This window comes from Palaemon carinicauda, chromosome 12, assembly GCF_036898095.1.
Source record: "Palaemon carinicauda isolate YSFRI2023 chromosome 12, ASM3689809v2, whole genome shotgun sequence".
Lineage (NCBI taxonomy): Eukaryota > Metazoa > Arthropoda > Malacostraca > Decapoda > Palaemonidae > Palaemon > Palaemon carinicauda.
In genome coordinates, this window is record NC_090736.1 from 109079253 (window position 1) to 109091752 (window position 12500).

Here is a 12500-nt window from a genome sequence, read left to right on the forward strand (position 1 = left end):
ACTGAGAAGATTATGTCAAAGGGGTTGCACGCTCAAGATCTCTTTTAGAAGAGCAAGCCTGAAGCCATCTCTTAGCATCCCGAATCATCTTAAAACCTTCCATAATGAACTCTATTATGATTACTGGCCAGATCAGGTCAAAGGCAGAAAAGTGTTGGCATCTATGTGATCCCATAAATGTTGGAAGGCATTTTCAAACATTGCTCATAGGGCCAGAAGGGGGAAGTAGGACCTTGGGCACTTCCTGTTCTGCAATGGGTCAAACAGGTTAAACCCAGGGAATCAGTCGAGGGCTAGAAACCTTCCAATCTCATAGGATGTATAGATCAATCTGCTCCTATAACCTGGAAGTAGTTGCTGAAAATGTCCACTAGCCCTTTTATCCCACCAGGGAAGTATCTTGATGTCCCCTTCAAGGTATATGTGTATAGGCTTTGTCCATCTACAAAGATGGTGTTGGGACTTGCCCCCTTGTTAGTTTACATAAGGTCCTACAGTAGTGTTTTCCACACATCAATGCTACCGAGCGTCTCCAACCATTCAATGCTCGCAATCCTAGGAAGGCTGCTTACCTCTCAATGATGTTGCGAAGCAGATGCATTTCTTCTTCCGTCCACATCCCCTTTAACAACCAAGTCGACTGGGTGTGAACACTACCTTACTTCAACACATTGAAGAACCATTGCAAATCCGCAGGCATATAATTAAGTGGAACTCCTGTGGTGAGGTTGACATTGCCATTGCCGAGCTAGTAGTTTCAACATGGACAGGAACGAAAGCGCAACATGCCTCAGCCTCCTAATCAGCTTATCCTATATAAGAGCTCTCAATGTTACAATTGCTATCAGCAAGCCCAAGTATTTCAACCTCTGTTTAGGTATGAGATTCGACTTCACTCAGAATTACTGGTATCCACAAACCGCAGGAAAATGAAAAAATTCAATCTCGATCTTGATACAAGTGCCTTCAAGAAAACCAAGATCAACCAAATATTGAGATACTATAGCAGATGTATCCCTTGAGATTGGGCCAAAGTTGCTTCAAATATGATATGTGTGTGGACACCTGTGGAGCTGTACCAATTTCAAAGCACAGAGTCTTGAACTAGTACACGATCCATAGAGGGAAAAGTCGAGGTACTTTTGAGAGAGCTGCTGAACAGTAATTTGAAAGTATACCTCTTCTATAACTACTCAAAGGATGAAGTGTGTCTCTGATAAATAAAAGAAAAAATACAGACCTCACTGTTTCCATCCTGAAGTTTTTTAACATCTTCTAGCTAAACGTCTTAATAGGTTTGCTGAAGGTAATCATCTACTCCCTAGTTTACAATTTGGTTTTCGTAAAGGCCTTGGAGCATGTGATGCCCTTCTTACAATCTCCAATGCTGTAGAGATATCCCTTGATTGTGGTCAGGAAGTTCGTATGATTGGCCTTGATTTTAGTGCTGCCTTTAACCGTGTTAATCATGAGGCCCTTGTTTTCAAACTCAAACAGTTGTGAGTGGGTGGGTCGTTTCTTAGCATCATTATTGATTATTTAAGTAATAGATCTCAAAGAGGAGTTGTTGATGGGCACCATAGTGAGTATAGGAATGTGATATCCGGTGTGCCACAGGGAAGTGTTCTTGGTCCATTACTTTTCATACTATATACACATGACATGTAGTTTGGCCTAGAAAACAAGCTTGTTGCATATGCAGATGATGCTACTCACTTTGCATCAACTCCATCCCCAGAATGTAGATCTGGGGTTGGTGAATCCCTTAATAGAGATTTAGCTAAAATTAGTGCATGGTGAAAATTATGGGGTATAAAGTTGAATCCTAACAAAACTCAAAGTAAGTAGGTCAAGGAAAGTGGCTCCTCAACATCTGGATCTCAGTATTGATAATGTTTCTTTAAATTTGTATTACACTTTTAAAATTTTAGGTGTGATTCCCGACAGCAAATTTACTTTTGAGAAACACATTAGGTCTGTGTCTTCTTCAATTGCACAAAATATTGGCTTATTGAGAAAGTCTTACAATATTTTCGGTGATCAATCTATTCTGAAGAAGTGTTTTAATTCTTTCATTCTACCTTGTTTTGAGTATTGCTCTCCTGTCTGGTGTTCAGCTGCTGATTCTCATCTTAATTTGTTGGACAGAAACTTACTGTCTACTGAATTTCTTATTCCTCATCTAGCTATTAATCTTTGGCACCGTCGTTCAATTAGTTCATTATGCATGTTGCATAAGATTTTTCATAACTCTGACCATCCTTTACATTCAGATCTCCCTGGACAATTCTATCCTGTTCGTAATACTAGGCAGGCAGTTAATTCTAATAGGCAGGCCTTCTCCATCATGAGGCTCAATACTACACAGTATTCTAGAAGTTTTATTCAAACTGTTACCAAATTGTGGAATCATCTTCCTAATCGGGTAGTTGAATCAGTAGAACTTCAAAAGTTCAAAGTTGGAGCATATGTTTTTATGTTGACCAGGCTGACATGAGTCTTTTTATAGTTTATATATGATATATCTGTTTTTGACGACGTTAATAGTTTATATAGGACATATCTGTTTTCCCGCTGTTACTGTTTTTAGAATGAGCCAAGTATGTAATCGGGAGCTTATGAAGCCCCAAGCAAGTCAACTACAATGGGAGAATTCCCAGCAAGAGTCTCAGTTTTAACAGAAGCACCAGGTGCTAGTCATACTGGTGCACTGGGAAGAAAGAGCACGACAGTACCATGCCTTAAAAATCACTCTGCCAAAATACTTTAAGCCTACCAAAACGCACATACACATGAGTAAGGCATCAAAATGTGACATTTCATCTAACCAGTCTAAGAGCTCAACAAAAGTTGAAGTCAAGTCATTCTGTGACCTGGAAGGATGGAAAGTGGCGATTAGTGCAGCTACTCCAACTTTACAACAAAATTTTGCAGGGCTATACACTTCTGTCTTGGTCACACTGGGGCAGCAGTGACCACTGGAGTAACCTGGGATCATTGTAAAACCAGAGTCTGGGCAACATCGTCTGTCCCAGGGGGCTGTGGCACTGGGACCTGAACCCTTGGTCCCAGCCATTGCAAAAGGTCCAAATACCAGCTTCCAGAATAGCACTTATGTTGGGCAACAATGGCCTTGACAACGGCGGAGTCCCCGGGGGATAACCCCGGCAATTTACCTGCCATGCCTGTTGCTACGAATTAACTTAACCATCTTCTAGTACTAAGGGTATAATCACCGCACTCCATGACACCGAGTGAACCACCACGACCTTCAAAATTACGTTACCAGGAACACTTGCGACACAAGTAAGCAAAAAGGGGTACCAGAGAGAAGTAGCCTAAGCTAACAAATCTCTCACATAATGGAAGACATACCTGGAAGACCCAAGTAAGCCGTAATTTCCTCGGTCAATTCATTAACAGCAGACTGCCGGACAGCCAAGGTCAAGGAGTTTCAACCTCTGAAGGCACGACAATAATTAGAGGTTACCCTCGTATGCGAACTTGAAACTCACTGACATAGATCCGAACACTCCGAACCTCTGCAACATACTCGCAAGACCAATCAAGGAGTGTATGCACAAGGGCGACAGAGGTATCCATTACCAAAAGCAGACAGAAGTAGAAAAAGAATCCACCGGAGTTTTCTAATGCATTTCCCACAGCTCCATAGAATACTGTGCTCTCTTCCTCATATCAGGGCAAATGCCCATTACTCCACCATAGAAAATGCCCATCACTGTACCAGAGAAAATGACCTACACTCAGCACAAGGGGATTCCTGCAAAAAGTCATGCGCACAAACAGAAAGAATGTGTATCTACAGCTGGTTAGACAAACCAGCTGCCTATTCCACACTTCCCCCAGCAATAAGGTTCTTGCTTCCATTCCACAATCAACAACCCTCATTTACTTCCTGAAAATGATTAACAAAATGGATAAATTTGACAGAAGCTATCTGTACATCCGTATACAGTAGCAGCCAAATTAAAGAGGCTCACTGACTGGAGACAGGGGAGCTCTCTTCAACCAGCACCCTCACCAGCTGGATAACATCTTGTTCTCATTATTTAACAACAGATTCTAGCATCTGCTGAAGTAATCTCCATAATCAAATAATGAAGGTTTGTATGTCACTTAGAAACATAATAGTAGTAGTAGTAGTAGTAGTAGTAGTAGTAGTAGTAGTAGTAGTAGTAGTAGTAGTAGTAGTAGTAAAACCCAACAATACTAATAATAATAATAATAATAATAATAATAATAATAATAATAATAAAATTTAATAACCTTCTGGAAGCTGAAGATGCTGCAGTTCCTGCTGTATCAAGATGATTGTTTTGAACTCCTCTCTTCAGTTCTTTCTTGGTTTTCTTCTTATTATTTCCATTTTGTGACAAGTTTGTTTTACCAATAAGGGAGCTGAATAAAAATGTTTAACACAATTAAAAACAAAAATATGGTGGTAGGATATAATAATATCAACATGTAATGCTTACATTAATAAAAAAAAAAGTAATATTGACAATAAAAAATAAAACCATAAAGCTAAAACAAGAATGAAAATTAAAACCACACTATAAACAGTAAATCAATATGATAATTATTGTAACAGTAGTAGTAGTAGTAGTAGTAGTAGTAAAATGTAGTTTTAATCGAATATATATCATGCGTTTCTCATGCTTTTAGATTTTGTTTTCATGTGAAGTGAGATTAATGATGAAATACTTGCACTGACAGAAAACTCAATCTACAAAGTAAAGCCATGAATATACACCTTTCTAAGGTAGTTTTGTATGGGTCATCAGAGTAAATGGTAATCCACTTAACATATCTACATGAAAAATTTTCTTGTATTTATAAAATGACAAATTTGCAGATAATTTTAATTTGCCTAATTATACAAACCTGAGTCTTTTACATAGGATATATTATCAGCGAAGCTGAAGTCCATAGTAGTCATACTTTTATAACAAGGTGTTAACAGGTGGCTGGTAGTTCCTGGCTGGAGCATGGAAGCCCCATCCCTCTAATTTGAGCTGCACATGGCCAGACACTGATTTAATTTATAACTATTGTGAACAGGTCAATAGTCGGAGAATTCCCATAAGGCAGGATCCTGTTTGATATACAAGTGTGCAAAGACCATTCTGGCAAAGCGATCTGCATTTACCTGCTTAGCTTGTGTGCCACAATAATTTTCTTTGCCTGGAATAAAGCAAGATGTCATAAGTTCAGTTGAATACAGCCTACTCGTTAATTTCTTTTATCTGGAAAACCTGCTGAAAAACTGTAACACCTCCATTGTTTATTTATTACACATTGGTTATATATTCCACTCCGGTGGTGTTGTCACTCATCAGTGCCAAAGAGTGCTTGGTCAGAGGACAAGAATGGAGAATCACTCCATGCTCTAATAGACTGATATGGCATCAACGCTATTGATCGGTCCATTGTCTTGATGCTAAGTGTTGCAGGTGGTGGGCTTCCTTCGCCACGGCCATGAGTAACAGAAGGGAAGAACCAGATAAAAGGTTAGTCTAACCCATCAGCATTCTGTGTCGAGCCTGGAATCCTTCCCTATTAGATCTAATGATAGAGGACGATGACTAAACGAGATTTCCTGAATACTTGCCCCGGCCTAACAGGTCTACGACCGTCCTGAGGCTTCCAGACGTCTTCTCTACAAGAGAAAGAAGAAGCCTGGGGAGTTAACACTTTCCCTGTGTTCAGAAACAGTCCTTGGACTGAACTGAAGAAGCCTTAGTGCCTTTGAGTGTATCTTTATTCTCTATAACATGTATATCAGGGAATAACTGGGAGAGAGCAACAAGTTCCTAAGTTCAAGAGCTGATTATTGAGGGAGCTTGCATGCAAAAATGTAGGAGCACATCAGTATGTGATAGCTCTAGGGAGGTTGCATGCAAAAAGGTAGGAGTGCATCAGTATGTAATAGCTCTAGGTTAGTTGCATGAATATAATAAAATAGGGGAACACAAGTAGATAACTGCTCGAGATATACCCCACACCAATAAGGCCAAAAAATTTACACTAAGCGCTAATGCACATGCTCCCATAGGAGAACGCACTAGCAGGCAGTTGAGAGGGTTTGTGATTGACTGTGAGCAGGCAAGATGTACAATTAATCATGAATGAGCGAAAAGATGTCCAAGCAATCCTGAGAGGGCGAAAAGATGTGCTATTGGGAGAATATGGGGAGATATCCGATCTATTGAGGGCAGACATTGATTGCGATCTGACCAGTAAGGGTTGTGGCTTACAATTATGCACATATGTAATGGCACTCTCTTCAGAGCGTGTTAACACCTGGTAGTACGTCCATTATCCCTTTAATTAAAGGGCAAACTTTAAGAATATGATCACTACCCAATCAACGATCATGATCACAAACAGCTGAGAAGAAAGTAAAATAGCATGAAATCTCACTGTCTCTTTCTTTGTCCTCTCTGAAGAACTGGGTACCACCGACTCTCCCATGATGAGAGAAACAGAAGTGACTTATGAAAATCCTAATCTTCAAGGATTAATAATCCAAATGGGGAAATGGCTTTGGAACATATGATGCACTTCTCAAAATCTCCAATGTTGTACATAATCTCTTAATTGTGGCCTTCATTATAGTGCTACCTTTGATCATGTTAATCATGTGGCCCTTGTTTTCAAAATGAAAAAGTTGGAGGGGGTGCATCTTTTCTTAACATCATTACTGAATTTCTATGTAATAGGTAGCAAAGAGTTGTTGTTGAAGGGCACCATAATGATTATAGGAATGTAATATCTTGGGTTCATCAAGGTAGTATTCTCAGCCTGTTAATTTTTATACTATATACACATGACATGTGGTTTGACCTGAAAAAAAAAAAACAAGCTAGTATTAAAATGCAGACGATGCTACTCTCCTTGCATCAATTCCATCTCCAGAATGTAGATCTGGGGTTCCTGACTTCAATAATAGATATCTAGCTAAAATTACAGTAATTCATAGTGCAAATTATAGGGCATGAAGTTTTATCCAAACAAAACTCAGTATGATTGTAAGTAGATTGAGGACAGTTGCTTCGCAACATCCAAATCTCAGCTTTGACTGTGCTTCTTTAACTCTGACTCTTTTAAAATTTTAGGTGTGATTCTCGACTACCAATTTCGTTTTGAGAAACACATTAGGTTAGTCTCTTCTTCAATTGCACAAAAAATAGCTTATTAATTAAGTCTTAAAAGTTTTTCGGTGATCGGTCTATTCTGAAGAAGTGTTTTAATTCTTACATTCTATCTTGTTTCGGGTAATGTTCTCCTGTCTGGTCTTCAGCTGCTGATTGAAATCGTAATTTGTTGGACAGGAACTAACTGTCAATTAAATTTCTTATTCCTGATCTAGATAATAATCTCTTGCACCATCGATCAATTAATTCATTGTGCATGTTGCACGAAATTTTTTATAATTCTGACCATGCTTTACACTCAGATCTTCCCGGCCAGTATCACCCTGCTCATAATACTAGGTGTGCAGTTGATTTAAGAGTCAGACCTTCTCCATCAAGAGACTCAATACGACACAGTATTCTAAAATTTTTATTACAGCTATGACAAACTTGTGGAATGATCTATTAAATAGGGTAGTTGAATCGGTAGAACATAAAAAGTTCCAACTTGCAGCAAATGTTTTTTTTTTCTTGAACAGGCTGATATTGTCTCTTTTTACAGATTTTTTTATATGAAAGATCAGTTTTAATGTTCTAACTATTCTTAAAATATTTCATTATTTTCATGTCACATTGCTAAAAATATTTTATTCTAATTTTTCATTACTTTTCATATAATTCATTTATTTCTTTATTTCCTTTCCTCACTGGGATATTTTCTCTGTTGGAGCCCTTGGCCTTATAGCATCCTGCGCTTCCAACTAAGGTTGTAATAATAATAATAATAATAATAATATTAATAATAGTAGTAGTAGTAAAGGAAGGGCAGCAGGCCCGTTCACTTCTGACCAACAGTGTACACAACGTCAGCTGACTGACTAACTATATGCCTGAGGCCAAGGGAAGAACAAGGATCACCCAGATTAATTGGGTCTTTTGGTCCCCATCAGATGATGATTTCAATCTACTGATGATCTCTCCTGTTTCCTTTCTAGGTCCTACTTGTCCAAGGAAGTTGTACGATCACAACTTTGTGTTTAGATATAGTGTCCTACGCTGTGGTGCAGCAGGTCTAATTCAATCCTCCGTTTATAGCAGGGAAGTAGAGAGGAACCAATATGGATGAGGAACTCGGACCTGGAGCTGCTGGAAGAGTAGACAGAACACGTGGAGAAAGAGGGGAAACAAGGAGGCTTGTCAACGCTTTGTCATCCAGAAAACCATATTTTGATAATGTTTTGAAGGTCTACAATACTAGAGATTTACTCCATCCTAAAGAGGAACGCAAGTCTAATACCAACTCGTTGTTGACCTTCGACAGAAGATCTTCCATTAGTTAAATATCTCCTTAATGATCTTAATGTATGGTGAGACTCTCATACAGAAGTTTCCCTATGCTATGAAACCGTCAAATGAAGGCTACATCCTTTGAAGTTGTATCCTGGCATACTTCATCAGTTTTACTCTGTCAACCTGGAGAGGTGGGTGCTTCAAATAAAGCAGCCTGATATCATCACTAGTTTGTGATAACCACTTGTATGCATATAATTTCACACACACTTAAAGGTTAACATATTTCTCCCCTTGGGGACTGCACTCTGGCTGGTGCAGGGTTGGGTAGAGATACATATATTTCACGCTACTCCCCTTTAGGGAAAGATCTGAAATGAGAATGACTGTTCCAACTACCCATCTAGAATCAGGTTTGGATCCCGTGTCCTGATCTCACTAAGAAAATTAAGGATTTATTCTGGCAATGACTAAAGAATCTTACTTTCTATGTGGTGGGAGCCCTCCTCGGAGAAGGAAAAGCTTATATGAAAACCTCCTATACTCCAATGTAACAGGGAACTCGGGATCTAAATTGAATTTAATCAGTTCTGAAAGTCTGAAAAATTTCCCTCCTAGGAACTCTTTGTCTAGGAAGGGAATCTGGGACATGAGATAGATATAAATTTGATCAGGGACAAATGATCATTGTTCCTGGAATAAAATTACTAAAAGTGATCTTGAACCGCGATGGATACGAGGACGAGGATCTCCTAAATTAGTAATCGAGCAACGAATGCCAAGCCTCCGGTACTCAGGGAGGTTCACTGGATATACCTACAGGTCATAATTATAAATGATGACTTGAGAACAACTGCATACAAGGGAGTGAGCTCTGGTTCTCACAAGCATAAGGTCTCTTATTAAAGAGAATTACAAATTATGCTCCAACCTGGACGTGCGAGCTGTAGTGACATGTCTTGGATCCTGTAGGAAACATCTGGGGGATGTGCGACTAGCATGGCGTGTCTTGTATACGTGCAAAGTATTGAATGTGTGTCAGAGTGACGTGAGAAGTATGGAAGCAAGAGGATATGAAGTGCGCGCCATAACTAACCCGTGTCAAACCCATAAAAAATTGTGAGGGCGAGGCTAGCATGTACTTGTGTTAAGTGAGGTATCACAACAGGCTCACGAGAAAATGGGTAGTCTAGTGGAGACAGGCGAGTTTATATAAGAGCACTTAGGTGTGCTCACGGCTATGCCTACGCCTGTGTTATAACCTATTGCTCCCTGATGATAGGGATCCTTGCGAAAAGAGCGCTTTCAATAACGGACAGCATGGCTTCCAGAGGAAGAGCATAGGAGGCCTGTTAACAGCATGTCACTTTTCTTGGCGAGTAGAGCACTAAGTAAAGAGCAATTGAATCCAAGGGACTGTGTAAAGCTCTGTAACATGTTAAGCGCAGCTGATCACAGAAAAAATCTGGCACACAGCAATTCTAATCTAGTTGGAAAATGTTGTGTGTGTAAAGCAGCCCATCTATATGTTAAAGATGATACAATAGTTTTAAAAAATGCACACTCAAGAGACCTATTGCTCGCAAGCTCGTGCATCAAAGAGAAGAATACTGTCTCCATTTGTAAAGGGGAGCTTTTACCTCCCGATATCGTCGTCATCTGAATTTAGGGTGATGTACAATCTGAAAATCTGTTTTAAGGGCGTTATCACAAGACAATGAAAATTATTCCCCTTTGGAATTAATAAGTACAAAAGATAAAAAAAAAAAATTTTAAATCCAAGTCTGCTTAACTGTAGATATCCCAATGGAAACAAACAATCACAAATATGCTGGAAGGAAAAAGAGAAAAGTAACAAAAAAAGCCAAGAAACTTCACTCGGTCGATGAACATCTGTTTTCGCTGCCGGCGGTGAACATGCCTGGGTGGGGAGGGGGGGGGGGGGTCTTCTCACCGCCGTTAACTACCAGTCATCTGTCTTTATGATAAAAATTTAACTGCTGTGTACTTCAGCTACTTTGATTTTCTATCCTATTGTGCATAAAGGATTAATGTACTAAATTACATATAAATTGCATTTGATAAATAATTGCGGCTTGGATGCCAACTCTGAGGGGAGAAATTTATTATTTCCTTTCAGGAATGTGGTAAATCTTGGTGTGTCTCAAATTGATCAGTGGGAAGGATTCAATATCATAAGTCATGAGCATTGTTAAGGAATTAGACCAAAAAGGGAGGCAGGCAGATATTACACAGGGAATCTAGATGAATACACATAATGAAATACTGTCAGTGAGTGCTCATAGGAATGTAGCCAAAATACAAAAAAAAAAAAAAGATAGGCAATACAAACGCACATGAAGTCTGGTAAAAAAAAAACACAGAGGTAGAGAAAATTTATACACCTAAATGACAGGCAAGAAGTGCACCAGAGAATATATGAGTAGTAACGACATAGGAAGATTTAAGTAAGGCACACTGTCTTCTGAATACATGCAGAAATTGAACTCAGGGATAAAGGCAAAAAGTATATAATGTTGTCGTAGTGAGAGAGAGAGAGAGAGAGAGAGAGAGAGAGAGAGAGAGAGAGAGAGAGAGAGAGAGAGAGAGAGAGAGAGAGAGAGAGAGAGAGAGAGCACAAACACAGGCAGAAAATACTGTGAAGACAGCAGCAAATATAGGATCATAGGAAAGATGACGAAAATGACTTAAATGAAGACAAACAACTCACAGGTATAGATACATGAAGTCTCGAAGGTGTACATAGAAAGTCACGGACTCAGTGCACATATGAAATATATACAGAATGCACCCAGAATGCAGGCAGAAGGAAAACTAAGCAAGACTGGTAATGTGATTATAGTGAAAGAGAATACACACATGAAGACAGGCAATACACCCTCATAGAGAAAGGTGTAAAAAAAAAATGTAGGACGACATATAAAAAAAAAAGAACAATGTTGTAACTGACCACAGATATCACACAGCAGATGCCACAAGAACCATATTGGCCAATGGTAGTGCATACGTAAAGACCGCAGCCATCTTCCCTTAAGCCCCCCTGACACTTGCACGCATTTCTGGCACGCACTGGGAGGTTCCCGCACTGTTCACGACACGTTCAAGCATAGTTCACGACAAGTTCACGCCACGTTCACTCATCTTTCCGCATCTTTCTGCATCATTCTGCATCGATCACGCAAGTTCACGACTTGGCCAAATCATATATAAAGACGGGGCTTCCTACATTTTTATCAAAAGCGTATTCTTGTGCTAATCTTTGATTAATATCCCCTGTATTAATGTATGGGCTATCTTTATAGATATTTGTAACAATTATACTTCTATTTAGTATATATTTTATTTAATTATTATTATAGGTAATTAGCTGGTTTGAATAATTTTTAAGCTTTATAATTTACTGAAAAAATAATATTTTATGGCAGTTATATGCTGATAGATATTTGGAACCCACTTTATTATCTTAGAATTTAATTGAAAGATGACTATCCCATTCATTAGTTTTTTGAGCTATAAATCAATTATTCTCTCTCTCTCTCTCTCTCTCTCTCTCTCTCCTCTCTCTCTCTCTCTCTTCTCTCCTCTCTCTCTCTCTCTCTCTCTCTCCCCCAAGGGAATAAAAGAGTACAGGGGGTTAAAAGTTAGTGAAAAATCAAGTGCAAATTCCTTAGATTTGCGCCTAGGCCTATGTTAGTGTAAGTGAGAATAACAATTTTGCCGACAGACTTACTCAAAGGGTAAAGTTGTAGATTGTGTAGGAGAATAAAGGAAAAGTTTTTAATATATTATAAAAGAGCGGAATAGATGAATTTGAAATGTATTTATTTAATGGTGTATCTGTAGTAGGCCTATAGTGTCTATATCTCTGTATTTGAATGGTCTCTTTATGTAACCTATTATGTTTTGTGCTTTCTTTTCAGCTTTTATGCTCCGTTTGGTGAACTTCAAATCCTTGCTGATAATAATACCAAGAGAGAGAGAGAGAGAGAGAGAGAGAGAGAGAGAGAGAGAGAGAGAGAGAGAGAGAGAGAG

At 38.9% G+C, this 12500-nt stretch overlaps 1 protein-coding gene across 2 annotated transcripts in view; it reads right to left on the minus strand.

Moving 5' to 3' along the window:
- LOC137650614 (general transcription factor IIF subunit 1-like) overlaps positions 1–12500 on the minus strand; it is a 232211-nt gene that overhangs the window by 2165 nt on the left and 217546 nt on the right. For both annotated transcript variants that reach the window (XM_068383812.1, XM_068383811.1), the window contains one exon: positions 4288–4419. In XM_068383812.1, the coding sequence (XP_068239913.1) occupies positions 4288–4419 (132 nt within the window). The remainder of the gene's footprint in view (positions 1–4287; positions 4420–12500) is intronic.